At 42.6% G+C, this 27,194-nt stretch overlaps 1 protein-coding gene across 4 annotated transcripts; it reads left to right on the top strand.

The window, feature by feature from the left end:
- The first annotated feature begins 151 nt into the window (after positions 1 to 151).
- On the top strand, positions 152 to 24,604 carry LOC110523634 (glutamine synthetase). 4 transcript variants are annotated; one of them, XM_036977303.1, is made up of 7 exons: positions 152 to 673; positions 8,914 to 9,097; positions 22,492 to 22,653; positions 22,825 to 22,971; positions 23,166 to 23,293; positions 23,400 to 23,599; positions 23,705 to 24,604. In XM_036977303.1, exons 2-7 carry the CDS (start codon positions 8,929 to 8,931, stop codon positions 24,012 to 24,014), a joined length of 1,116 nt encoding a protein of 371 aa, XP_036833198.1. In that variant the 5' UTR covers positions 152 to 673; positions 8,914 to 8,928; the 3' UTR covers positions 24,015 to 24,604. The 4 variants fall into 4 exon arrangements, with proteins under 4 accessions (XP_036833198.1, XP_036833196.1, XP_036833197.1 ...); XM_036977301.1 differs by lacking the exon at positions 152 to 673 and adding an exon at positions 2,192 to 2,562; XM_036977302.1 differs by lacking the exon at positions 152 to 673 and adding an exon at positions 3,592 to 3,707.
- The last annotated feature ends 2,590 nt before the right edge of the window (positions 24,605 to 27,194 follow it).

Here is a 27,194-nt window from a genome sequence, read left to right as displayed (position 1 = left end):
CCCATCTCAAATACACCCCCTCCTGGACAAGATCAGAAAAGACAGTGAGCCTCTTAGGTCATATAGTAGATCAAGATAAGGGCAACCTCAGAGGGGACATACAATAGTTACAGACACATTCTCATCAGAAGACAAGCCTCCATTCTGTCCTCCTCCCCTTCTGATATTCTTCATAGCATCACATGGTTTAACAGATATATTGACATATGAAGACAAGCCTGACCTCTCCCGTCTCTGGGCCCCTAGTGACTAAGCCCTGGGAGAAGAGAGGAAAATGCAACTGCCAACAGTATTATCCAAAAGAAAACATCCTAATGACAAATATCTCACATAAGCATTATTATGTAAATAAAACATCTTATTTATCAATGTTACCTAACTAATTCTGATTCATCCCCAACATATGTTACAATCCTTGATGTCTCTCTGGAAAGCAACCCTTGCCCTAATTTCGTCTACCTTGTTATCTAGAGACTGGACATTAGCGATTAATATACTCTGACGCTGTGGGTGGAGTGAGCGCCTCCGAAGTCTGACCTGAAGACCGCTCCGTCTACCTCTTCTCTAGTGGCGTGGTTTTGGGTCAGCCTCTGGAATCAGCTCAAATGTCCTGGGTACAGTCGTTCGGACAAAGGATCCACTTGGGAAAGTCGTATTCCTGGTCGTAGTGCTGGTAAATTGACGCCGCTCTGATATCTAATAGTTCTTCCCGGCTGTATGTAATAACACTTACGATTTTCTGGGCTAACAATGTAAGAAAAAAAACATAAAAAAAATAAAAAAATACTACAAAGTTTCCTAAGGACTAGAAGCGAGGCAGCCCTCTCTGTCGGCGCCATTTTGTCACATATACCATGTTACGTCTAGTCAATGAGACCAGGCTGGGACAACAGTACAGCATGAGGAAATGTCTGTGAAAGTGTGGAAAGGCTGAATATTACTTTATTTTCCACTGTTTGTGTATTTACGTATCTGTTCATCTAGATTTTGTTAGTCAGATTTGATCATGTTATTTTGTGTTTATAGTATCTGTTTTTCAGACCACACCTCAAAAATAATGCTATAGAGTCTTTCAGATGCATCCAGGAATTTTAAGTGTCCTTTTTGTTTATACACTTCATTATTTTGCTCTGAGCACAGGTGGCAGCTGAGGGGAAAATGGCTTATAATAATGGCCGGAACAGAGTTAATGGAATGTATTTGATACCATTCCACCTATTCCACTCCAGTCATTACCATGAGCCAGTTTTTACCCCCAAGCCAGTTTTTACCCCCAAGTTATAAGACTCCTGAACAGGTAACCAGATGGTTACCCAGACTATTTGCATTGTGTTCCCCCCCCCCCCCACCCCTCTTTTACGCAGCTGCTACACTCTGTTTATCTTATATGCATACATACACTTTAACAATACATTCATGTACATAGTCCCTAAATGGCCCGACCAACCAGTGCTCCCGCACATTGGCTAACCGGGCTATCTGTATTGTGTCCCATCACCCACCAACCCCTCTTTTTATGCTTCTGCTATTCTCTATTTTCATCATATATGCATAGTCACTTCAACGATACCGACATGTACATACTACCTCAATAAGCCTGACTAACAGGTGTCTGTATATAGCCCTGTTACTCTTTTTTCAAATGTCTTTTTACTGTTGTTTTATTTCTTTACTTACCTACACACACACAAACACACACCTTTTTTCCCGCACCATTGGTTAGAGCCTGTAAGTAAGCATTTCACTGTAAGGTCTACCTACACCTGTTGTATTCGGCGCATGTGACAAATAAACTTTGATTTGATCTGATTCTCCCCAATTAGGTGCCACTAACCTCCTATGTCTCAGAGAAAATGAAGAAACGTTTGTCATGGCCATGTTTTGGCCATGTTCACACTAATGTACAGTAAAGACCACCATGTGTGTCTACTGTGTATGTGGCTTTAATCAAATATAACTGAAAAAACAAGCACAATGAACCACACCAGGTTTGTGGGCTCATGGTAATGACTGGGGCGGAATCAGTGAAATGGCTTGCAAAACAGCATTTCTTTGTGTGAAACACATTGCATTTATTCTGCATATTTTTCTTATAAAATAAGATGTTTGAATTCAGTGGCTTCATACTTACCTTTCAAAAGATGATTCCTGCAGTTTAGGCTTACATAGTGTCTCTCCCAATCTCATTATGCCTGGAATATTATCTGATTATACACAAGAGACACCTGATCTCTCCCTTCAGTAGTTGTTGACTCTGTCAGCATACATGTGCTTTGGGCATTGTGCCTCATCAGCATGGAAACAGACTCCGAAATACCCACCCCTTCTGTCCTTTGGCCAGCCCCCAATGTCAGAACAGTAGTCAGTGTCATTAGAAGACTGCGTCCGTATTAGAAAAGCCAGCCTAGTGGAAGGTAGGTACGTTTAACAAGGAGCCATCCTTCTCCCTACTGGCCCGTGTTGTGTAATTGTGTGCTCCTGTGCACTGAGCTGCATACAAGGCCTGGATCAACAAACAGCCGTAGTCCTCTCTCAGCAGATGGCCTGCCTATGATGGCACAGGTGGGTGCTCATGTTTATTTCTCGTGGGAGGGAAGATTTTGGCTGCCTCAGTTGTACTGGTCCAATGTCAATGTTTGTCTAAATCTGGTTGTATGTTTTATACGGGGTTTTCATGTTCATTTAGTGATTAATAATGTATAATCTCAAGAATTGAAACTGAATTTAAGAAGTGTATGATAGTGTTTGCACATAGAAACACATTGTGGAATTTGAGTGGGTCAGTGCTTATGCATGTTTTAAGCCCTTTTTTGCACATATTGTGACACTGAACAGTATATTTACATCACAAGCAGTGATGGCAACTTTTACTTCACTACATTCCTAAAGAAAATAATGTACTTTTTACTCCGTACATTTTCCCTGACACCCAAAAGTACTCGTTACATTTTGACAGGAAAATTGTCCAATTCACACACTTATCAAGATAACATCCCTGGTCATCCCTACTGCCTCTGATCTGGAGAACTCACTAAACATAAATGCTTTGTTTGTAAATGATGTCTGAGTGTTGGAGTGTGCCCCTGGCTAACCGTCAATTAAAAAAAACAAGAAAATTGTGCTGTTTTGCTTAATATAAGACATTTTAAATAATTTATATTTTTACTTTTACTTTCGATACTTAAGTACATTTTAGCAATTCCATTTACTTTTGATACTTACGTATATTTAAAACCAAATACTTTTAGACTTTTACTCAACTAGTATTTTACAAAGTGACTTTCACTAGAGTCATTTTATGGTATCTTTACTTTTACTCAAGTATGACAATTTAGTACTTTTTCCACCACTGATCACAAGACACTATATTTACATTACAAGGCTTACAAAATTGAATCATGGTTAAATAAACTAGTCAAAGCCTGATGTAGATTAAAGAAACCTTTTTAGAGACAAGTTTAACAACATGTCATTATTTCTAGGAAAGACACTGAGCTTCAAAGAAGGTAAACTGGTTGATTGATAGGTCAGATGTCAGTGATGAGACTACGTCACAACAAGCTCATTTACATAACCTGTGAAAAACCCTAAACCGGTTTAACTGTCTCAGTCGACTTGGATGATCTAAGGCTGAGAGGAAAAGAGAGGAAGAGAGACCAGAGCACTGCTTCAGTATAATCAATTCTCCTTACTTCACCCATAAAACAGTAAGTAAAGATGTTTCTCTATAATAACTTTGGAAGTACAGATGATGTCATAGAAAGTGAAACTCCTACGACATACTGCAGTTAGTTTCACAATTGGTGGCAAGGAATAAATTAGTCCTAAATATTTCAAAAACTAAAAGCAATTGTATTTGGGACAAATCATTCACTAAACCTAAAACCTCAACTAAATCCTGTAATAAATAACTAAACTGCTTGTGAGTCACCCTGGATTGTAAACTGTCATGGTCAAAACATGTTGATACAACAGTAGCTAAATTGGGGAGAAGTCTGTCCATAATAAAGCACTGTTCTGCCTTTTTAACAACACTATCAACAAGGCAGGTCCTACAGGCTCTAGTTTCGTCGCACCTGGACTACTGTTGAGTCATGTTGACCACATGCCACATAGAGGGACCTCTGAAAATTACAATTGGCTAACATTAATGATATGCATGTAAGTCGCTCATGGCTCAAAGTGGAGGAGAGATTGACTTCATCATTACTTGTTTTTGTAAGACATGCTTAATGCACCGAGGTGTCTGCATAAACTACTAGCACACAGCTTGGGACACCCATTCATTACCCCACAAGACATGCCAGCAAAGGTCTCTTCACAATCCCCAAGTTCTGGAGTTTTGTTTTTGCATCTTTTACGTTCGGTTTTGTACAGCTTCAAACAGCTGAATGTACAATATTTTTGGTTATTGAAAATATATTTCACAGGCCTCCCGGGTGGCGCAGAGGTTAAGGGCGCTGTACTGCAGCGCCAGCTATGCCATCAGAGTCCCTGGGTTCGCGCCCAGGCTCTGTCGTAACCGGCCGTGACAGGGAGGTCTGTGGGGCGACGCACAATTGGCCTAGCGTCGTCCAGGTTAGGGAGGGATTGGTCGGTAGGGATCTCCTTGTCTCATCGCGCACCAGCGACTCCTGTGGCGGGCCGGGCGCAGTGCGCGCTAGCCAAGGTTGCCAGGTGCACGGTGTAGCCTCCGACACATTGGTGCGGCTGGCTTCCGGGTTGGATGCGCGCAGTGTTAAGAAGCAGTACGGCTGGTTGGGTTGTGTATCGGAGGACGCATGACATTCAGCCTTCTTCTCTCTCGAGCCCGTACGGGAGTTGTAGCAATGAGACAAGATAGTAGCTACTACAACAATTGGACACCATGAAATTGGGGAGAAAAAAGAGAAAAAATATATCTATATATATATATTTCACAGCGGTTAAAATGGTACAATGATTCAATTCACTGCTTGTTTTGCCACATAAACTGAAATTAGGTGAATGAAGCATTTGTGTTTAGTGAGACTGCCAGATCAGAGGCAGTAGGGATGACCAGGGATTTTCCTGTCCTGCTAAGCCTTCAAAAAATACTTTTAGGTGTCAGAGAAAATGTATGGAGTGAAATGTACATTATTTTCTTTATGAATGTAGTGAAGTAGAAGTAAACAAACATTGCAAACAGCAATGCTTATAAAAAACTTTGTCCATCTGTTTCAAACAGAGCAGACAGCCCCCATCTTAACGGGATAGTTTACTCAGAATACAAACATGATTTTCCACCTACCGTGGCTATACTTGAAGGAGGTTTTGGGATATTAAATTTCCTTTCAACACTTAATAGCCATCTTTTGTTACTGTTAGCATTCTCAGTAACACTTAACATGAAACTGTTCTTGTGCCTGTGTAATAAAACTGTAACTACTTGTGGAGCAACATTGTAGTAGCATGTCACATAATACTTTAGTAATTGTATTTTAAATACATAGGAATGAGCTGAGAGTTTAACTACTGTACACAAGAGGAATAGTGACTGTTCCTTATTCCACGTGTGAAATAACTCCATAAGAACTTGATGTTCAAGAAACAGAAACAATGACGCCTGGGGAAGGAACCAAAGGGAGTGGCACATATAGGGCAGGTAATTAAGGAGGTGATGGAGTCCAGGTGAGTGTCATAATGCGCTGATGCACGTAACGATGATAACAGGTGTGTGCCATAACGAGCAGCCTGGTGACCTAGAGCCCGGAGAGGGAGCACACGTGATAGTACCCCCTCCCAGATGCGCGGCACCAGCCGCAGGATGCTGACCAGGATGACGATCCCGGGGATCAGGAGCAGACCGGTCACCTCTGCTAAGGCGCAGGCACCTGTCGATCCAGCTGAGGCGCGGGAGCATGGCGACCTAGAGGCCGGCGAGCATACGTGACAGTACCCCCTCCCCGGGGCGTTCGCCTCCAGCCGCAGGACACCAACAACAAGGACGATCCCAAGGATCAGGTGCGGACCAGTCGTCTCTGCTAGGGCGCAGAAACCTGATGAACCGGCTGAGGTGTGAGAGCCTGATGAGACCTCCCTGGTTGCCTACGTCGAGGCACGGGAACCTGTTCACCCTGCTGAGGCATGGGAGCCAATCGATCCCGCTGAGGCAGGGGAACCCCTCGAACCCGCCGAGGCATGGGAATCCGACAAACTGGCTGAGACCTCCCAGGTAGCTCCGGTTCTGACACCTCCAAATCAAAAACAAAAAAACGCTCCCTGATGCTTCCCTTTGGTGAGGCGTCACTCTGTAATGTATGCATTGGGAATCGGGTATCAAGTTCAGGGAGTGAATCACTTAATAATAAATAAAAACAATACAAAACAAGAAACATGAACAACGCACAGAGAAGAAACAGAAACAATGACGTCTGGGGAAGGAACCAAAGGGAGTGACAAACTCAGCAAAAAAAGAAACGTCCTCTCATTGTCAACTGCGTTTTTTTTTCTTTAGCAAACTTAACATTCAGAAATATTTGTATGAACATAACAAGATTCAACAACTGAGACAAACTGAACAAGTTCCACAGACATGTGACTAACAGAAATGGAATAATGTGTCCCTGAACAAAGGGAGGGTCAAAATCAAAAAGTAACAATCAGTATCTGATGTAGCCACCAGCTGCATTAAGTACTGCAGTGCATCTCCTCCTCATGGACTGCACCAGATTTTCCAGTTCTTGCTGTGAGACGTTACCCTACTCTTCCACCAAGGCACCTGCAAGTTCCTGGACATTTCTGGGGGGAATGGCCCTAGCCCTCATCCTCCGTTCTGACAGGTCCCAGACGTACTCAATGGGATTGAGATCCGGGCTCTTTGCTGGCCATGGCAGAACACTGACATTCCTGTCTTGCAGAAAATCACGCACAGAACGAGCAGTATGGCTGGTGGCATTGTCATGCTGGAGGGTCATGTCAGGATGAGCCTGCAGGAAGGGTAACGTTGAGATTGCCTGCAATGACAACAAGCCCAGTCCGATGATGCTGGACCCTCCACCTCCAAATCGATCCCGCTCGAGAGTACAGGCCTCGGTGTAGCGCTCATTCCTTCGACGATAAACGCGAATCTGACCATCACCCCTGGTGAGACAAAACCGCGACTTGTCAGTGAAGAGCACTTTTTGCCAGTCCTGTCTGGTCCAGCGATGGTGGGTTTGTGCCCATAGGCGACGTTGTTGCCGGTGATGTCTGGTGAAGACCTGCCTTACAACAGGCCTACAAGCCCTCAGTCCAGCCTCTCTCAGCCTATTGTGTACAGTCTAAGCACTGATGGAGGCATTGTGTGTTCCTGGTGTAACTCGGGCAGTTGTTATTGCCATCCTATACCTGTCCTGCAGGTGTGATGTTCAGATGTACCGATCCTGTGCAGGTGTTGTTACACGTGGTCTGCCACTGCGAGGACAATCAGCTGTCAGTCCTGTCTCCCTGTAGCACTGTCTTAGGTGTCTCACAGTACGGACAATGCAATTTATTGCCCTGACCACATCTGGAGTCCTCATGCCTTCTTGCAGCATGCCTAAGGCACATTCATGCAGATGAGCAGGGACCCTGGGCATCTTTCTTTTGGTGTTTTTTAGAGTCCGTAAAAAGGCCTCTTTAGTGTTCTAAGTTTTCATAACTGTGACCTTAATTACCTACCGTCTGTAAGCTGTTAGTGTCTTAATGACCGTTCCACAGGTCTATGTTCATGAATTGTTTATGGTTCATTGAACAAGCATGAGAAACAGCGTTTAAACACTTTACAATGAAGATCTGTGAAGTTAATTGGATTTTTACGGATTATCTTTGAAAGACAGTCCTGAAAAAGGGATGTTTCTTTCTTTGCTGAGTTGATATAGGGCAGGTAATCAAGGGGGTGATGGAGTCCAGGAGAGTGTCATAATGCGCTGATGCGCATAACGATGGTGACAGGTGTGTGCGATAACGAGCAGCCTGGTGACCTAGAGGCCGGAGAGGGAGCACACGTGACAGCTATAGGCTATATTAAGATTCATATCTACGAGCCCTCCAAACCATGTGCTTTTGATCATATATATTTAGACTAATTCAACAAACTGTTGTAGTTTTTGGTTCTTCATCAAATATTTGGCAGCCATCACATAAATATTTGTTTATTTTCAAATAATGTGCATATATTCACATACCTTCAAATATTATTTAGTTTTCTGACAGGTATTCAAAATACTTAAAAATGTTATTTGTTTTTCTGAGACCTGTATTTGAATATCAAATAAAATAATTGCCTTTTAGTTTAAATTCTATATAAACTATATTCGACTACCTCTAGCATTTAAAAAGTTGCTATTTTCAAATAAACAAAATACAACTATCTTCTAACCAGGTCTGAATGTGTGCACATCCAGTGAAACTTACCAGGTGTCAGGTAGAGCCAATAGTTCAATGCAAGAAAAATAAACCCACAAATACGGTTGTGTGCTCCCAAATGATTTGACAAAACATTATTGTTCTAATAAAACATTTAAATGTTTTATGCCTTTACCTTTTGTACTGTACTGGTATGTCTGTCCATCATGGCATTCAGATGACTTCAGATTGCATTTAGGCTTTCCTTGTTTGATTTTGCTACTGATCCCCACCCCCCCCCCCCCCCCCCCCCCCTGAAAGTATCAGAAATCCACCAGGCTTTGGGTGGATCAAAGCATCTGTCAGACTAAAGGATTGGAATGAAAATACATTTTGTAAAATAGAAATGTGTTCATGAGGACAAGTGAATGGAATGGTACATGAACAGCAAAACAAATCATGATCTTGTTCAACACTTCCTGATGACACCAGCTGATGAAAAACTATGAGGAATTACCTGTTGAACTATGTGTCACTATACAGCATGTGTTCTGAGTGTCTGTTTCACTGTTTTTTTGACCCCCTCAGACTCTACACTTAGCCATGGCATCTGTGTCAGTCAGCTCTCGTCTAAACAAGGCCATCCATCAGCACTACATGTCCCTTCCACAGGGGGACCTGTGTCAGGTCACCTACATCTGGATCGATGGCTCCGGGGAGGGGCTGAGGAACAAGACTCGTACCCTGTACAGAGAGCCACAGGGAATAGAGGGTAACACATTGAATCAAATGTATTTGTCAAAATAATAACAAGAGGAATAAATACACAATGAGTATAGATAACTTGGCTATATAAATAGGGTAAGTACCAAGTCAATGTGCAGGGGTACAAGGTAATTGAGTTAGATATTTTTATTCATTTATCCCTTATTTTACCAGGTAAATTGACTGAGAAGACATTCTCATTTACAGCAACAACCTGGGGAATAGTTACAGGGAAGAGGAGGAATGAGCCAATTGTAAGCTGGGGATGATTGGATGACTGTGATGGTATGAAGGCCAGATTGGAAATTAGCCAGGACACCAGGTTTAACACCCCTACTCTTACAATAAGTGCCATGGGATCTTTAGTGACCACAGAGAGTCTGGACACCTGTTTAACGTCCGATCTGAAAGACAGCACCCTACACAGGGCAATGTCCCCAATCACTGCCCTGGGGATTTGGGATATTTTTTTAGACCAGAGGAAAGGGGGCCTCCTACTGGCCCTCCAACACCACTTCCAGTAGCATCCGGACTCCCATCCAGGACCAACCCTGCTTAGCTTTAGAAGAATGCCAGTAGTGGGATGTGGGGTGGTATGCTGCTGGCAATGTATATATAGGTAGGAATAAAGTTAATAGGCAACAGGATAGAAGATAAACAGTAGCAACAGCGTACAGTATGGGACTAGTCAAAAGATTGCAAAAAGCGTCAATGCAGATAGTCCAGGAAGCCATTGACCATTTTTAAGGCCTTCCTCTGACACAGCCTGGTATATACAGTACATGGCCAAAAGTAAATGGACACCTGCTCGTCGCACATCTCATTCCAAAATCATTGGCATTAATATGGAGTTGGTTCCCCTTTTACTGCTATAACAGTCTCCACTCTTCTGGGAAGGTTTTCCACTAGATGTTGGAACATTGCTGCAGGGACTTGCTTCCATTCAGCCATGAGAGCATTAGTTAGGTCAGGCCCTGATGTTGGGCAAGTAGGCCAACCTCCTAGTCAGCGTTCCAATTCACCCCAAAGGTGTTCGGGTCAAGGCTCTGTGCAGGCCAGTCAAGTTCTTCCACACCAATCTCAGCAAACTATTTCTGTATGGACCTCTGTGCACGGGGGCATTGTTATGCTGAAACAGGAAATGACCTTCCCCTCTAGAATATCATTGTATGCTGTAGCGTTAAGATTTCCCTTCACTGGAACTAGCCCAAACCATGATAAACAGCCCCAGACCATTATTCGTCCTCCACCAAACTTTACAGTTGGCAGAATGCATTCAGGCAGGTAGCGTTCTCCTGCAGCCGCCAAACCCAGATTTGTCCGTTGGACTGCCAGATGGTGAAGCGTGATTCATCACTCCAGAGAATGGGTTTCCACTGCTCCAGAGTCCAATTGCGCATGGTGATCTTAGGCTTCTGTGTGGCTGCTCGGACATGGAAACCCATTTCATGAAGATCCCAACAAACAGTTCTTCTGATGACGTTGCTTCCAGAGGCAGTTTGGAACTCGGTAGTGAGTGTTGCAAACGAGAACAGGCAATTTTTACGTGTTATGTGCTTCAGCACTCAGCCGTCCCGTTCTGTGAGTTTGTGTGACGTTTCCACTTAACAATAAGAGCACTTACAGTTGACCGGGGAAGCTCTAGCAGGGCAGAAATTTCACAAAATGACTTGTTGGAAAGGTGGCATCCTATAAAGATACACCATTGAAAATCAATGAGCTCTTCAGTAAGGCCATTCTACTGCCAATGTTTGTCTTTGTAGATTGCATGGCTGTGTGCTCAATTCTATACACCTGTCAGCAAAGGGTGTGGCTGAAATAGCCGAATCCACTCATTTGAAGGCGTGTCCACATACTTTTGTATATATAGTATAGGTCCTGGATGGCAGTGAGCTTGGCCCCTGTGATGTATTGGGCCTTTACACACTACCCTCTGTAGCACCTTGAGGTCACATGCCAAGCAATTGCTATACCAAGCGGTGATGCAGCCATTCAAGATGCACTCAATGATACAGCTGTAGAACTATTTGAGGATCTGAAGGCCCATGCCAAATCTTTTCAGCCTCTTGAGGGGGAAGAGGCTTTGTTGTGCGTTCTTCACAACTGTGTTGGTGTGTGTGGACAATCATAATTCCTTAGTGATGTGGACACCGAGGAACTTGAAGCTCATGACCCCCTCCACTACAGCCCTGTCGATGTGGATGGGGGCATACTCGGCCCTTCGTTGCTTGTAGTCCACGATCAGTTCCTTTGTCTTCATCACGTTGAAGGAGAGGTTGTTGTCCTGGTACCACAATGCCAGGTCACTGACCTCCTCTCTATAGGCTGTCTCCTCATCGTTGGTGATTAGGCCAACCACTGTTGTGTCATCAGCAAACTTAATGATGGTGTTGTAGTCATGCGCTACCAGGCAGTCATGGGGGAACAGGGAGTACAGGAGGGGACTAAGCACGCACCCCTGAGGGGCCCCTGTGTTGAGTGTCAGCGTGGTGCCTGTGTTGTTGCCCCTCACCACTTGGGGTGGCCCATCAGGAAGTCCAAAATCCAGTTGTAGAGGAAGGTGTACAGTCCCAGGGTCCTGAGCCTAGTGATGAGCTTGGAGGTCGCAATGGTGTTGAACGCTGAGCTATAGTCATTGAACATCATTCTCACATAGGTGTTCCTCTTGTCCTGGTGGGAGAGGGCAGTGTGGAGTGCAATAGAGATTTCTGCATCTGTGGCTCTGTTGGGATGGTATGCAAATTGGAGTGGGTCCAGGGTTTCTGGGATGATGCTGTTGATGTCAGCCATGGCCAGCCTTTCAAAGCATTTCATGGCTACAGATGTGAGTGATACAGGGCAATAGTCATTTAGACAGGTTACCTTATCGTTCTTGGCCATAGGGACTATGGTGGTCTTCTTGAAACATGCAGGTGTTGCAGACTGGGTCAGGGAGAGGTTGAAAATGTCAGTGAAGACACTTGCCAGCTGGTCAGCGCATGCGCTGAGTACGCGTCCTGGTAATCCGTCTGGCACGTCCTTGTGAATGTTAACCTGTTTAAAGATCTCAAACCTCATTCACATTACAAATAAGCATGTTGCGCCAGATATCATGCATTTCAATGGGGACGACCACAATGGAGTGAAAAAGCAACTCCCCTCCTTGCGGTTGGAGGCTGCATACTTTGACTTTCTTCAAACTTTGCGTCGTATTCCGTTCAGCCAGAGTCCATCAAAGAACACGAAGTTAGCAAACAGAAGTAGATGAAAATATTAGGTTTTCAGTGATGGCTTTATGGAATAGCTAGCAACTACCCATTCCTCCTGTCTGTTAAGCCAACTATATTATATGAATGTTGCCTACCGTTTAAGTTTATTGTGATGGTAATGACATTTGTTTTTTATGATAATTATTAGGTAGAGGTCGCTAGCTACAATGGTATCTTCAACCTTGCATAGCTTTCAGCTGCAAGCTAGCTTGACATGCTATAAAGTTAGAGAAACAAGATGAGGAAAAAGTTGCTTAACAAAACATGTTTTATTATCACCTGAGACAATATATTTATCCTGTCTTGAATGAAAAGGTCATATTTTGCAATCTCCGAAAATAAATGTGATCTCTGACGAGGCAGGTTCTTCTCCATCTTGCAATACAAACACTACACTGTCCATTCAGTAGTGGGACAAGACTCTGTGAAGATGACTTATGGTGTAACGAAATACGTCACAATGTAAACTGGGGCATTACTCACATCGGTTACGGAGAGTGAGATTACACAGTCGTCCGGAACTGCTGGTGCTCTCATGCATGGTTCAGAGTTGCTTGCCTCAAAGCTTCAAGATTAATGTCCAGCTCTAGCCGTTAGCTCAGTGCAGATATCGATGGCTTCTGGTTGGGATATGTACGGTGCCTTGCAAAAGTATTAATCTCCATTGCCGTTTTTCCTATTATGTTGCATTACAACCTGTTATTTAAACTGATTTTGATTTAGATTTCATGTAATTGACATACAGAAAATCGTCCAAATTGGTGAAGTGAAATGACAAAAATAACTTGTTTCAAAAAATGACAAAAAAAGGAAAACGGAAAAGTTGTGCGTGCATATGTATTCACCCCTTTTGCTATGAAGCCCCTAAATAAGATCTGGTGCAACCAATTACCTTCAGAAGTCACATAATTAGTTAAAGTCCACCTGTGTGCAAAATAAGTGTCACATGTTCTGTCACGTGATATCAGTATATATACACCTGTTCTGAAAGGCCCCAGAGTCTGCAACACCACCAAGCAAGGGGCACCACCAAGCAAGCGACACCATGAAGACCAAGGAGCTCTCCAAACAGGTCAGGGACAAAGTTGTGGAGAAGTACTTTTAAAGTTATATTAGTCCGCTATATTAGGCTTCCCTGCAATTTCTAGAATATATTTCAGTATTGTTTTTTTAATTGGTTGGGTTATCCTGTTCGCATAGAATTACCGTCTATTTCACAAAGACAAAACCCAGTTAATATCCTCGCTGTATATCAACCAGTTTTCATGAGGACTTTATTTAGGTATGTCTTTTGAATTGGATCTATGGCTAATACTACATTAATTAACCATTTAAGTTATCCTATTTGTACAAAATCCCCGTCCTATCTCACAACACCTATTCAAATCCGGCTTTAACAAACCTTGCAGGCCGTCACAAAGGTGACCAGATCTATTAAGCTAGTTTTATTTCATGGTAGTGCACATGTACCTCAGGTCATTGCGGACCTGCACAATTAGTTCACTATCGACGTACACAAAAGTGACGCTTGGTGATATCTTAAATCATTCCCCCAAATTCGCGAATAAAGATTACTGACCTTGTCTTGAAGACTGGGAAAAGCAATGTAGGTTGGATCTCGTCACCAACTCTGTCGTGTACCAGTTCACCACTGGCCTGAAATAAACCCTCAATTCAGAGGTCAGGTCTTTGTCTTACGGATCCTGGATCCGCCCGTGCATGGTTTTCAGCAGTTCCTTGGGACGACAGAGGCAGGTATTGAGATCCGGCTCGAAGGACCAATTGATAAGAGAATTATGTTCTCCAGGTACATAACCCAATTTAATTATATTACTCTCAGTCTGCAAACCAGAATGTGTATGATCCTGGTCGAATGAAACAGACAAAAAGGTTTATTCACGGGAACATTCTAAAGTCAAGAATACAAAACAATTCATTTTATACTGACTTCTCATGCACACATACACACAAAGACGCACACACATACACACAAACAGACGCACACAATGTCCTGCTACGCACACACTGTCTGTCTCTCTACCCAGCCGACAGAGATCAGTGACCTTGTCCTTGAGACGTACTCCCTGTACTCTCCCAAACCTCTAGTCAGGTCGGCACCAAGCTCAGACAGTCTGTGTTTAAAATACCATAAAGACATATTGTTTTACCCTAATTCTGGCGAGAACTACACATTTATTGATTATGATTTTATACATTCTAATCAATTCCATACAATTATATGTTTCAGGGCGGAATATTCTAATCATTCAATTAACAGATAATTCTCAACTAACAGTTATGAAAAAATATCAGAAACTTTGAACATCCCACGGAGCACCATTAAATCCATTATTAAAAAAGGGAAAGAACTTGCACCACAACAAACCTGCCAAGAGAGGGCCACCCACCAAAACTCATGGACCAGGCAAGGAGGGCATTAATCAGAGAAGCAACAAAGAGACCAAACATAATCCTGGAGGAGCTGCAAAGCTCCACAGCGGAGATTGGAGTATCTGTCCATAGGACCACTTTAAGCCGTACACTCCACAAAGCTGGGCTTTACAGAAGAGTGTCCAGAAAAAAAGCCATTACTTAAAGAAAAAAATAAACACGTTTGGTGTTCACCAAAAGGCATGTGGGAGACTCCCCAAACACATCGAACAGGTACTCTGGTCAGATGAGACTAAAATTGAGCTTTTCGGCCATCAAGGAAAACACTATGTCTGTAGAAAAACCAACATCTCTCATCACCCCGAGAACATAATCCCCACAGTGAAGCATGGTGGTGACCGCATCATGCTGTGGTGACGTTTTTCATCAGCAGGGACTGGGAAACTGGTCAGAATTGAAGGAATGATGGATGGCGCTAAATACAGGGAAATTCTTGATGGAAACCTGTTTCAGTCTTACAGAGATTTGAGATTGGGATGGATGTTCACCTTCTAGCAGGACAATTACCCTAAGCATACTGCTAAAGCAACACTCGAGTGGTTTAAGGGGAAACATTTAAATGTCTTGGAATGGCCTAGTCAACACCCAGAACTCAATCCAATTGAGAATCTGTGGTATGACTTAAAGATTGCTGTACACCAGTGGAACCCATCCAACTTGAAGGAGCTGGAGCAATTTTGCCTTTAAGAATGGGCAAAAATCCCAGTGGCTAGTTGTGCCAAGCTTATAGAGACATACCCCAAGAGGCTTGCAGCTATAATTGCTGAAAAAGTGCCTCTTCAAAGTATTGACTTTTTGTCTTATTTCTTGCTTGTTTCACAATAAAAAATATTTTGCATTTTCAAAGTGGTAGGCATGTTGTGTAAATCAAATGAAACAAACCCCCCAAAAAATCCATTTTAATTCCAGGTTGTAAGGCAACAAAATAGGAAAAATGCCAAGGGGGTGAATACTTTCGCATGCCACAATGTAAATTTCTGTGAGATGGGCCAAGTGTTTTGTGCTTCACTGTGGTCTGGTCTATCAACGGGACCTGAAGAACTGTAATATACTATGTTTCTCGAAGTCATGGCTGACAAGAAATTGGATAATATACATCTAGCTGGTTTTTTCTAAGCATCGTCAAGACCGACCGGCAGCTGCGGGTAAGGTTAATAAATGGGGGTTGTGTGTCTTTGTTAACAACAGCTAATGCGCAATCTCTAATGTTAAAGACGTCTTGAGGTTTTGCTCGCCTGAGTTAGAATACCTCATGATAAGCTGCAGACAATACTATTTACCAAGAGTTTTCATCTATATTTTTCATAGCTGTCTAACCACTACAAACCAATGCTGGCACTAAGAGCACACTCAACAAGCTGTATCGGGCCATAAGCAAACTAGAAATGCACATCCAGAGGCAGCACTGCCAGTGATTTTAATGCAGAGAAACTGACAACAAAGAACCATTACTCATTTTAAGCCCAAAGGTAAATTATGTCCTATGGTTAACAACTCCTCGATTAATACCTATTGTAGGTTAGTCGAACAAGAAGCCATATCCGTATATACGAGAAAAACAAACCATATTCAGAAGAACCTCACTAGGACAGAAGAACAGGCATTCAATGAACTAATGAAAGACTCATCTTTGCTGCTGCTACTATCTGTTTATCATATACGCATAGTCACTTTAACTATACATTCATGTACATACTACCTCAATTGGGCCGACCAACCAGTGCTCCCGCACATTGCCTAACCGGGCTATCTGCATTGTGTCCCGCCACCCACCACCCGCCAACCCCTCTTTTACACTACTGCTACTCTTTGTTCATCACATATGCATAGTCACATTTACCATACCTACATGTACATACTACCCCAATCAGCCTGACTAACCGGTGTCTGTATGTAGCCTCGCTACTTTTTATAGCCTGTCTTTTTACTGTTTTATTTCTTTACTTACCTATTGTTCACCTAATACCTTTTTTGCACTATTGGTTAGAGCCTGTAAGTAAGCATTTCACTGCAAAGTCTACACCTGTTGTATTCGGGCACGTGACAAATAAACTTTGATTTGGGGGGGGGGGGGGTGCTGCGGTCGTTTTAGACTATGAAAAATACAGAGAAGAGATTCAATTCAGCAATTAACGTTTCTATAGAACTGATCCCACACTGTTGCTCTAAAGGGATATTAACTCAAATCTGGAGCATGCCACATTAAACAACCTTATCTCACAGCCTGAATATGACTACCGTTGCTGCATATGTGCCATACATGCCTGTACATTTAGCTTGAATTACATAAAACACAACAAGGCAATTATCCAAGCAGCCCAGTGGTCGCAGGAATAGTGCAAACATTGCCATCAGCTACAGACTTTACAAACAAGATCTCACCAATAACGGGATTAACAGAAGACTGTATTTATCTCACATTAGATGTCGAGTCTGCACATCAGCATTCCCCACACGAGGGGATGGCAGCTCTAGCTCACAACTAGTCGATCGCCAAAAATGTCTGTAAAAAACAACGATAAAGCCTTGTGTTCCTTTTTTTTTATTCGTCTCGGGCTGTTGATGGTAGGTGCAGCCAATTCAGCTGCCCTGCGCGCCGGGTAGGCACTGTTGCCATTTCATGTGTCTGAAGGTACAAACTCTTGCTTCCGGTGGGCCTGGAGAGGAAATCAAGTGCACTACCACACCGCTGGCCAGTCAGATTACTCAAATGACCGAGTCTGCAGTAATGTAGCAGGCATAAAAGAAAGCTACGGCAAAATGTATACTGTGAGATTTCAAATCGTTTTAAACAATGACTAGAGGGAGACTGTCAACGAATACAGCAAAGAGCTGTTGTTTTTATGAGTGAGTTAATGTTTAAATTCTTACTCAGCACTGTCAACACTTTGTATTCAACACTTTTATAAACCATAAAATGCGTGTTCTTCCTATTTCCACTCAGCACTACAACAAGCATTGCAGCAGTAATGAATGAGTAGGAATGTGTATATATAGGTTTGCGTTGTTGTTATTATTACCGGCTTTCACTTTCTCTGTTCATAGGAGTAACAACATGAATTTTTGCACGAGGCAGAAATAATCCGGTGAGACTCAAATTTCGCCATCAACTGGAAGACGGTGTCCCTTTTTGTTTTTATCAGTGTCTGCATCTGAGACTGACGATCAGATGCAGACACCATCAGCCCAGTAAAATAAAAAGCAAATTATTTAAATGTATGCTCACTCAGCTGTGCCTCACAAGTAATACAACAATGGTTCAATTGCCGGTGTGATCATATAGCCTACCTCAAATGTCCCGAACAACAATGGTAAATTCAAGCAAAGCCAGTATGCGTGATAATGTATTGGGCCTATAGTTTACTGCACAAACATCATTGCTACAGTACTGTTTTTAATTGGTTAATGTTGCATAGGCTTACATTTTTTAAATCATGTTAATAAAAAAAATCAGCGCGGTAGATCTCGGCATACATTTTGACTCAAAGTGATCTTGACTCAGAAACGGTTGGTGACCGCTGCTCCAGAGCTAAAGAACACTCAAAGAACACCACAAAGTGGGCGACGCTGTCAAGAAACACTGGCATGATTAATCCTCGGACCCAGTTTTGTCAGCTGAATTTAAGAACTCACCACTTATTGTATCTAGGAGAGGTCGAAATTTACGTGACAAGTTGGTCTATGCCAACTGCCAGCCACAAAAGAAAATGAGCCAGGCTCTTTTACGCCCTCTTCTGAATGGTAGCTATGAATGCAGAGGCAGCACAGTGCAACAATATGATGATGTGTGAATATTTTTGCCACCCACATGCAGGAAAACGGTTCCAAATAAATGACATTATTACGTGCTCCTCCACCCATGTTATCTACATGATTAAATGTCCATGTGGGTTGTGTTAAATAGGAACAACCTGTCGTTCTCACAGCGAATTAGTGAACATAAATTAAATCAGGAGAAACGACAGGGATTATTATCCTGTTGCAGTACATTTTAATTACCAAAAACATGACATTTCTACATTTAGATTTTATGGTATAGAGAAAGTCAAGATATCAGACAGAGGGGATATAAATAATACTCTGAGCAATACACCCCTTAGACATTATTCCCAAAATGTCTTAATGATGAAATTTCCATGAATGTTATGTCATAAATGTGAACATGAACTAATGCCTTGTAGTTAAAACCACTTCAGCCTACTCAGACGTTTTTACTTGATAGGTACTTGATAGGTTGATGTCCTCATTTTGGTTTTACAGACATGTTTAATATGTTTTATGTCAATAGTTTATTAGAATATTTCTGAAATGCACATTGTTATATTTGGTAACACATTCGATGCACTGAACACTCACAAAAGCTCTGACTCAGGCCTTCAGGCCTATGAGTAAAGCTTAATAAAGAACAGTGATACTAGCAAGAGCAGTGCGGGTTTCTGTTATTCAATGCTATTCAATTGTTACCATGCACCTTCAACAAAGATAGCTCAGATGTGCCTTTTGAATGCAGGGAAACTGAAATCCGTCTTACCCCATTTTTACCAGCATGTCACCTGTGCACAGAAACACATACAGTGCCTTGCGAAAGTATTCGGCCCCGTTGAACTTTGCGACATTTCAGGCTTCAAACATAAAGATATAAAACTGTATTTTTTTGTGAAGAATCAACAACAAGTGGGACACAATCATGAAGTGGAACAACAGTTATTGGATATTTCAAACTTTTTTAATAAATCAAAAACTGAAAAATTGGGCGTGCAAAATTATTCAGCCCCCTTAAGTTAATACTTTGTAGCGCCACCTTTTGCTGCGATTACAGCTGTAAGTCGCTTGGGGTATGTCTCTATCAGTTTTGCACATCGAGAGACTGAAATTTTTTCCCATTCCTCCTTGCAAAACAGCTCGAGCTCAGTGAGGTTGGATGGAGAGCATTTGTGAACAGCAGTTTTCAGTTCTTTCCACAGATTCTCGATTGGATTCAGGTCTGGACTTTGACTTGGCCATTCTAACACCTGGATATGTTTATTTTTTAACCATTCCATTGTAGATTTTGCTTTATGTTTTGGATCATTGTCTTGTTGGAAGACAAATCTCCGTCCCAGTCTCAGGTCTTTTGCAGACTCCATCAGGTTTTCTTCCAGAATGGTCCTGTATTTGGCTCCATCCATCTTCCCATCAATTTGAACCATCTTCCCTGTCCCTGCTGAAGAAAAGCAGGCCCAAACCATGATGCTGCCACCACCATGTTTGACAGTGGGGATGGTGGGTTCAGCTGTGTTGCTTTTACGCCAAACATAACGTTTTGCATTGTTGCCAAAAAGTTCGATTTTGGTTTCATCTGACCAGAGCACCTTCTTCCACATGTTTGGTGTGTTTCCCAGGTGGCTTGTGGCAAACTTTAAACGGCACATTTTATGGATTTCTTTAAGAAATGGCTTTCTTCTTGCCACTCTTCAATAAAGGCAAGATTTGTGCAATATACGACTGATTGTTGTCCTATGGACAGAGACTCCCACCTCAGCTGTAGATCTCTGCAGTTCATCCAGAGTGATCATGGGCCTCTTGGCTGCATCTCTGATCAGTCTTCTCCTTGTATGAGCTGAAAGTTTAGAGGGACGGCCAGGTCTTGGTAGATTTGCAGTGGTCTGATACTCCTTCCATTTCAATATTATCGCTTGCACAGTGCTCCTTGGGATGTTTAAAGCTTGGGAAATATTTTGTATCCAAATCCGGCTTTAAACTTCTTCACAACAGTATCTCGGACCTGCCTGGTGTGTTCCTTGTTCTTCATGATGCTCTCTGCGCTTTTAACGGACCTCTGAGACTATCACAGTGCAGGTGCATTTATACGGAGACTTGATTACACACAGGTGGATTGTATTTATCATCATTAGTCATTTAGGTCAACATTGGATCATTCAGAGATCCTCACTGAACTTCTGGAGAGAGTTTGCTGCACTGAAAGTAAAGGGGCTGAATAATTTTGCACGCCCAATTTTTCAGTTTTTGATTTGTTAAAAAAGTTTGAAATATCCAATAAATGTCGTTCCACTTCATGATTGTGTCCCACTTGTTGTTGATTCTTCACAAAAAAATACAGTTTTATATCTTTATGTTTGAAGCTTGAAATGTGGCAAAAGGTCGCAAAGTTCAAGGGGGCCGAATACTTTCGCAAGGCACTGTACAAGCACACCCTCGCCCTCCATTTGGCAAATCTGACCATAACTCTATCCTCCTGATTCCTTCTTACAAATATCGACAACGTCGTCCCCACCGTGACCATATATGTACAGTGGCATGCAAAAGTATTCACCCCCTTGGCATTTTTCCTATTTTGTTGCCTTACAACCTGGAATTCAAGGCAAAACTGCTCCAGCTCCTTCAAGTTGGATGGGTTCCACTGGTGTACAGCAATCGTTACGTCATACCACAGATTCACAATTGGATTGACTTCTGGGCTTTGACAAGGCCATTCCAAGACATTTAAATGTTTCCCCTTAAACCACTCAAGTGTGGCTTTAGCAGAATGCTTAGGGTCATTGTCCTACTGGAAGGTGAACCTCTGTCCTAGTCTCAAATCTCTGGTAGACTGAAACCGTTTTCCCTCAAGAATATCCCTATATTTAGCCCCATCCATCATTCCTTCAATTGTGACCAGTTTCCCAGTCTCTGCCTCTGAAAAACATCCCCACAGCCTGATGCTGCCACCACCATGCTTCACTGTGGGGATGGTGTTCTCGGGGTGATGAAAGAGCATTTTCCTTGATAGCCGAAAAGCTCAATTTTAGTCTCATCTGACCAGAGTACCTTCTTCCATATGTTTGGGGAGTCTCCCACATGCCTTTTGGCGAACACCAAACGTGTTTGCTTATTTTTTTATTTTAGCAATGGCTTTTTTTCTGGACACTCTTCCATAAAGCCCAGCTCTGTGGAGTGTACGGCTTAAAGTGGTCCTATGGACAGATACTCCAATCTCCGCTGTGGAGCTTTGCAGCTCCTCCAGGGTTATCTTTGGTCTCTTTGTTGCTTCTCTGATTAATGCCCTCCTTGCCATGTCTGTAAGTTTTGGTGGGCGGCACTCTTTTGGCAGGTTTTTTGTGGTGCCATGTTTTTTCCATTTTTTAATAATGGATTTAATGGTGCTCTGTGGGATGTTCAAAGTTTCTGATATTTTTTTATAACCCTACCCTGATCTGTACTTCTCCACAACTTTGTCCCTGACCTGTTTGGAGAGCTCCTTGGTCTTCATGATGCTGTTTGATTGGTGGTCCCTCTTTCTTAGTGGTGTTGCAGATTCTGGGGCCTTTCAGAACAGGTGTATATATACTGAGATCATGTGACACTTAGATTGCACACAGGTGGACTTTATTTTACTAATTATGTGACTTCTGAAGGTAATTGGTTGCACCAGAACTTATTTAGGGGCTTCATAGCAAAGGGGGTGAATACATATGCACCCACCCCTTTTCCATATTTTTTTTCCCCCAAAACTTTTTTCTAAATATTTTTATTTTTCATTTCACTCCACCAATTTGGACGATGTCCACTACATGAAATCCAAATAAAAAACTATTTAAATAACAGGTTGTAATGCAACAAAATAGGAAAAACGCCAAGGGGGATGAATACTTTTGCAAGGCACTGTATATCTAGGACATTGCATTATATTCCATGATGTTAATGTTGGTATTGCTAATGACAGATATTCCAGAGTGGAACTTTGATGGCTCCAGCACCTACCAGGCCGAGGGATCCAACAGTGACATGTTCCTGATCCCAGTGGCGATGTTTAGGGACCCTTTTACACTGGAATCCAACAAACTGGTTTTGTGTGAGGTCCTGAAGTACAACCGCTTGCCTGCAGGTAATTGTAAACAGCAAGAGATACTTTTCTTACTTCAGTTGACAGACACGGAGACCAACTGGTTTTGGTCTATGATCGAAGCTGCTGTCTATCTAATTGACTGCTTTGACTGTCTCATATTCCTATCAGTCAAACTAACCCTGCAATATACACCTTTTCCCTCCTGTACAGAGAGTAACCTGCGGTCAGGTTGTAAGAAAGTGATGGAGGAAGTGAAGCACTATATCCCCTGGTTTGGAATGGAGCAGGAGTATACTCTCCTGGGGATGGATGGTCGCCCCTATGGCTGGCCCCAAAATGGATTCCCAGGACCCCAAGGTGACTGACCCTACTATATTTTAACCATGTGTCCTTTCGTAATGTAAATGGTCTTAAGCAATTGGAAAAGCACTATATATATGAAATATATCTCTATATTTCTAGAAGTCCTACTATATAAGTCCTAATGTTATCGAATAGGCCTTTGATTTTGATCTCATCTAACTCTCTCTTTTTCTATTTCTCTCTCTCAGGTCCATACTACTGTGGGGTTGGTGCAGACAACGCCTATGGAAGGGACATTATGGAGTGTCACTACAAGGCATGTCTCTATTCTGGAGTCAAAATCTGTGGCACCAATGCTGAGGTCATGCCATCTCAGGTAAACATTGACCTTTTGCTACAATGCTGTATGACAAGTCTTTCCGGAAGGTTCTACAGATTGCTATATAATATTTCCTAACTCTCCTTTTATCTCCCTCTCTCAGTTTGAATTCCAGGTGGGTCTGTGTGAGGGGATAGAGATGGGAGACCACCTATGGATGGCACGTTTCCTGCTGCACCGTGTGTGTGAGGATTTTGGAGTTGTAGCCACTCTGGACCCCAAACCAATGAAGGGGAACTGGAACGGGGCGGGCTGCCATACCAACGTTAGCACAAAGGAGATGAGGGAAGAAGGGGGGCTGCAGTGAGTATGACTGCAAAAACATTATTGCACTGTAAGTAAGGTTCTGTGAGGCTGTGTAACTACAAAATTTAGTCCCAACACCTAAACTCTCCCCTCTTCTAACAGACATATTGAGCAGGCCATTGAGAAGCTGAGCAAGCGCCATTCCCAGCACATATGTGTGTACGACCCTCACGGAGGCCAGGACAACATCAGACGCCTCACAGGCTTACATGAAACCTCCAGCATCCATGACTTCTGTTTTGGTGTGGCCAACCGCGGGGCCAGCATCCGGATCCCACGCCAGGTGGCCCAGGAGGGGAAGGGATACTTTGAAGACCGCCGGCCCTCCGCCAACTGTGACCCGTATGCCGTGACGGGTGCCATCGCAAGAACCTGCCTGCTCGGGATGGAGGAGGAAGAGGAGAGTACATGAGAGAGTGACCAGACTCATAGACACATATAATCTGTGTAAACTGGCCCTTAGATTTGCCATGATTGTGCGATAGAACTATATTGTAACCAAATAAATCTATACTTAAGACTACTGGTAGGGGCCTCCCGAGTGGCGCAGCAGACTAAGGCTCTGCATCGCAGTGCTAGAGGCATCACTACAGATCTGGGTTCGATCCCAGGCTGTATCACAACCGGCCGTGATCAGGAGTCCCATAGAGCGGCGCACAATTGCCCCAGCATTGTTAGGCTGGGGGGGCTTTACTTGGCACATTGCTTTATATTGAATACTACTCGTTGGATGCTTTAAAGATTCATTACTTGAATGCAGGTTGAATGTTTATGAAGGTTAATTATATTTTTCAGTCTTTGGTAATTGCAGCTGGTCCAATTGGCATATTATTCAGTTTGTTTAATGTTTATTGTTTGAAGTTGAGATTGAATAAAATGAAGCTGAATTGAATACAAACCACATGTTCTTTAAAATCACTACTAGATGGAATCATGATGCAAGTTTTAATTGTCCCCCTTCATACTGGACATGAATGACAATAAAATGAGTATTTCCCACGAGCTAACCTTTGACTGTAAATTATTTGAATATATTGACAACACATGACAACCAGTCAAATAAGACTGTAAATGCATTGAATTAAGTTAGCTAATTCATTACCAACAATTCAGCAAGAGGAGGCCTGCTCACTGTCATCTGCCATGTCTCTCCACACTTTCCTTCTGTCCTATGTTGACACCCTGGCTCAACCTTAGCACCCTAACCTCAACCGTAGTTTCATGTTCACTCCATTGCTCAGCCTTAACCCTAGCTTGATGTCTACACCTTGTTTCAACCCTTACCATAAACATAACCCCAACTCTAACCCTGCTGTCTATATATTAGTGTAAACACTATGTCTGTGCTGAATAACAGCTGAATCTGGGACCAATTTAACAACCGTCATCATGCAGACGATGATGTAAAAACAAAAACTGCCTTATTATGAGACGATGATGTAAGAACAAAAACTGCGTTATTATGAGACGATGATGTAAGAACAAAAACTGCGTTATTATGAGACGATGATGTAAGAACAAAAACTGTGTTATTATGAGACCATGATGTAAAAACAAAAACTGAACTGACTTCCATAAAACTGATATTTGATGGAAAACATTCTACTGCAGTTTTGTTACTGCAGTAAAAAGTGCAGTTATTATATTGCTGTAGTATTGCAGTCAAACTGCAATAAACAGTTATGTCACACCCTGATCTGTTTCACATGTCCTTGTGCTTGTCTCCACCCCCCTCCAGGTGTCGCCCATCTTCTCCATTATCCCCCGTGTACTTATACCTGTGTTTTCTGTCTGTTGCCAGTTTGTCTTGTTTGTTCAAGCTCACCAGCGGTTGTTCCTGACTTTTCCCAGACCCTCTTTTTCTTCTCCTCCTGGTTTTTGACCCTTGCCTGTCCTGACCCTGTACCCGCCTGCCTGCCGTCCTGTACCTTTGCTCCACCTCTGCCTGACCTGACCCTGAGCCTGCCTGTCGTCCTGTACCTTTGCTCCACCTCTGCCTGACCTGACCCTGAGCCTGCCTGTCGTCCTGTACCGTGGCCTCTGCTCTGGATTATTGACCCCTGCCTGCCTTGACCTGTCGTTTGCCTGACCCTGTGTTTACAATAAACATTGTTACTTCACACAGTCTGCACTTGTGTTTTACCTTGATTCCTGATAAGTTATGTTACTACTGTATTGCTACTGTAGTACAACTGTACATTAAATGCATATAAAATATGTCACTAATAAGGCTCAGAATCCAAACATGTAGTTTATTTTCTTAAATGCAATACACAAAATAAAAATGATCAGAAATGTGAAATTCAATAATGACTTTATTCAAAAAATTCCAAGGTCAATTGTAATGACATAAATTAATAAAACAAACTCTTTGCATTACTTTAAATAACTAATTAAGACTAAGTCAAGAGAAAAGCAGTGTGTGCGCGCGCATACATGAGAGAATTACGGCCTCTGCTTCAAATCCTTGATTTCATTAATGATAGGACACAGCAGGTCAAGGTGGTACAGTGGATTTCAGACAAGTGCACCACTACAGTACACCTTCAGTTGCCGTATCATGTGACTATGGACTGCTGCTGGCATGACGTTTATATGGATTGATTTATCCTATGTAGTTGAAAATGGCACACATTTTGTAAATTACTCATAAATTGAGTAATAGATGGGGATTGACTGTCAAAGAAGAGGATTATTTCAGCGACTTACTTCTACAGGCGTCTGAATCAGCAACCTTGAGGATAAACAGTATACAGTACAACACACTGCTTCAAAATTGAACACTTATTCAGACAAGATCAGAGCCATTTCCATGGATACCGGTAGTAACTTGGCAACGACCGTGTCTGTCTGTTGTCGTGGAAGCATATGTCTCATTACATGGGATGTACTCGGCTTTTTCTGCAAATAATGACTGGGATACAGCTCAGTCATCGTCTCTCTCTCTCGCTCTATCTCTATCGCCTCTCTCTCTTTTACACATACACATGCATGCACAAGCAAGCTTGTTCGTGTGTTTGCATGAACGTGTGCATGCATGTGTGTGTGTGAATGAACATGTGCATGCATGTGTGTGTGTGAATGAACGTGTGCATGCATGTGTGTGTGTGAATGCAATAAATGTATGTTTCACCAACTTGCACTTTAATATATCACCTATTACAGTACATGCACTATTAAAGCAGTAAATGGTAGATGGCGTACCTTAGATTAATATGGCACAACCAGCTCTTCATTTGGGAACAAAGTACAAGTCCCATTTCAGCTTCGGAGCTCAATCTCTCCAGGACACTTTTACTATTTTCTCTAAGAGCTGAGAGCTATAAACATCACATTCCTCTGCTCAGAAGCATAATTGAATCTGGGCTGAGTAGGACAAACTGATGATGTCAGCAGCATGTGGCTACATTCTGGAGATGGGGATTTCCCTGCTGTGTCTCGTTTCTTGTGATGTGGGGGTGGGGATGGATGGATGAATGGATGGAGAGAGGGGTATCCCACTACCCAGTGTTTGATGTATCCTTAGGGCTTAGGCTACTACTGAGTGGATGTGGTCTGGGAGCTCAACTCAATAAAGAGTTGTAGCAATATA

Source organism: Oncorhynchus mykiss, chromosome 5 (assembly GCF_013265735.2).
Source record: "Oncorhynchus mykiss isolate Arlee chromosome 5, USDA_OmykA_1.1, whole genome shotgun sequence".
NCBI classification, from domain to species: domain Eukaryota; kingdom Metazoa; phylum Chordata; class Actinopteri; order Salmoniformes; family Salmonidae; genus Oncorhynchus; species Oncorhynchus mykiss.
The sequence above is the reverse complement of the archived record's forward strand: the minus strand, read 5'-3'. Positions and strand labels throughout refer to the sequence as shown.

What these genes read in the sequence shown, in the direction of transcription:
- LOC110523634 (XM_036977301.1), top strand. An exon ending in AGAGCCACAGGGAATAGAGG is followed by an intron (nt 9,098 to 22,491) that starts GTAACACATTGA and finishes TGCTAATGACAG; the next exon opens with ATATTCCAGAGTGGAACTTT. An exon ending in CTGAGGTCATGCCATCTCAG is followed by an intron (nt 23,294 to 23,399) that starts GTAAACATTGAC and finishes TCCCTCTCTCAG; the next exon opens with TTTGAATTCCAGGTGGGTCT.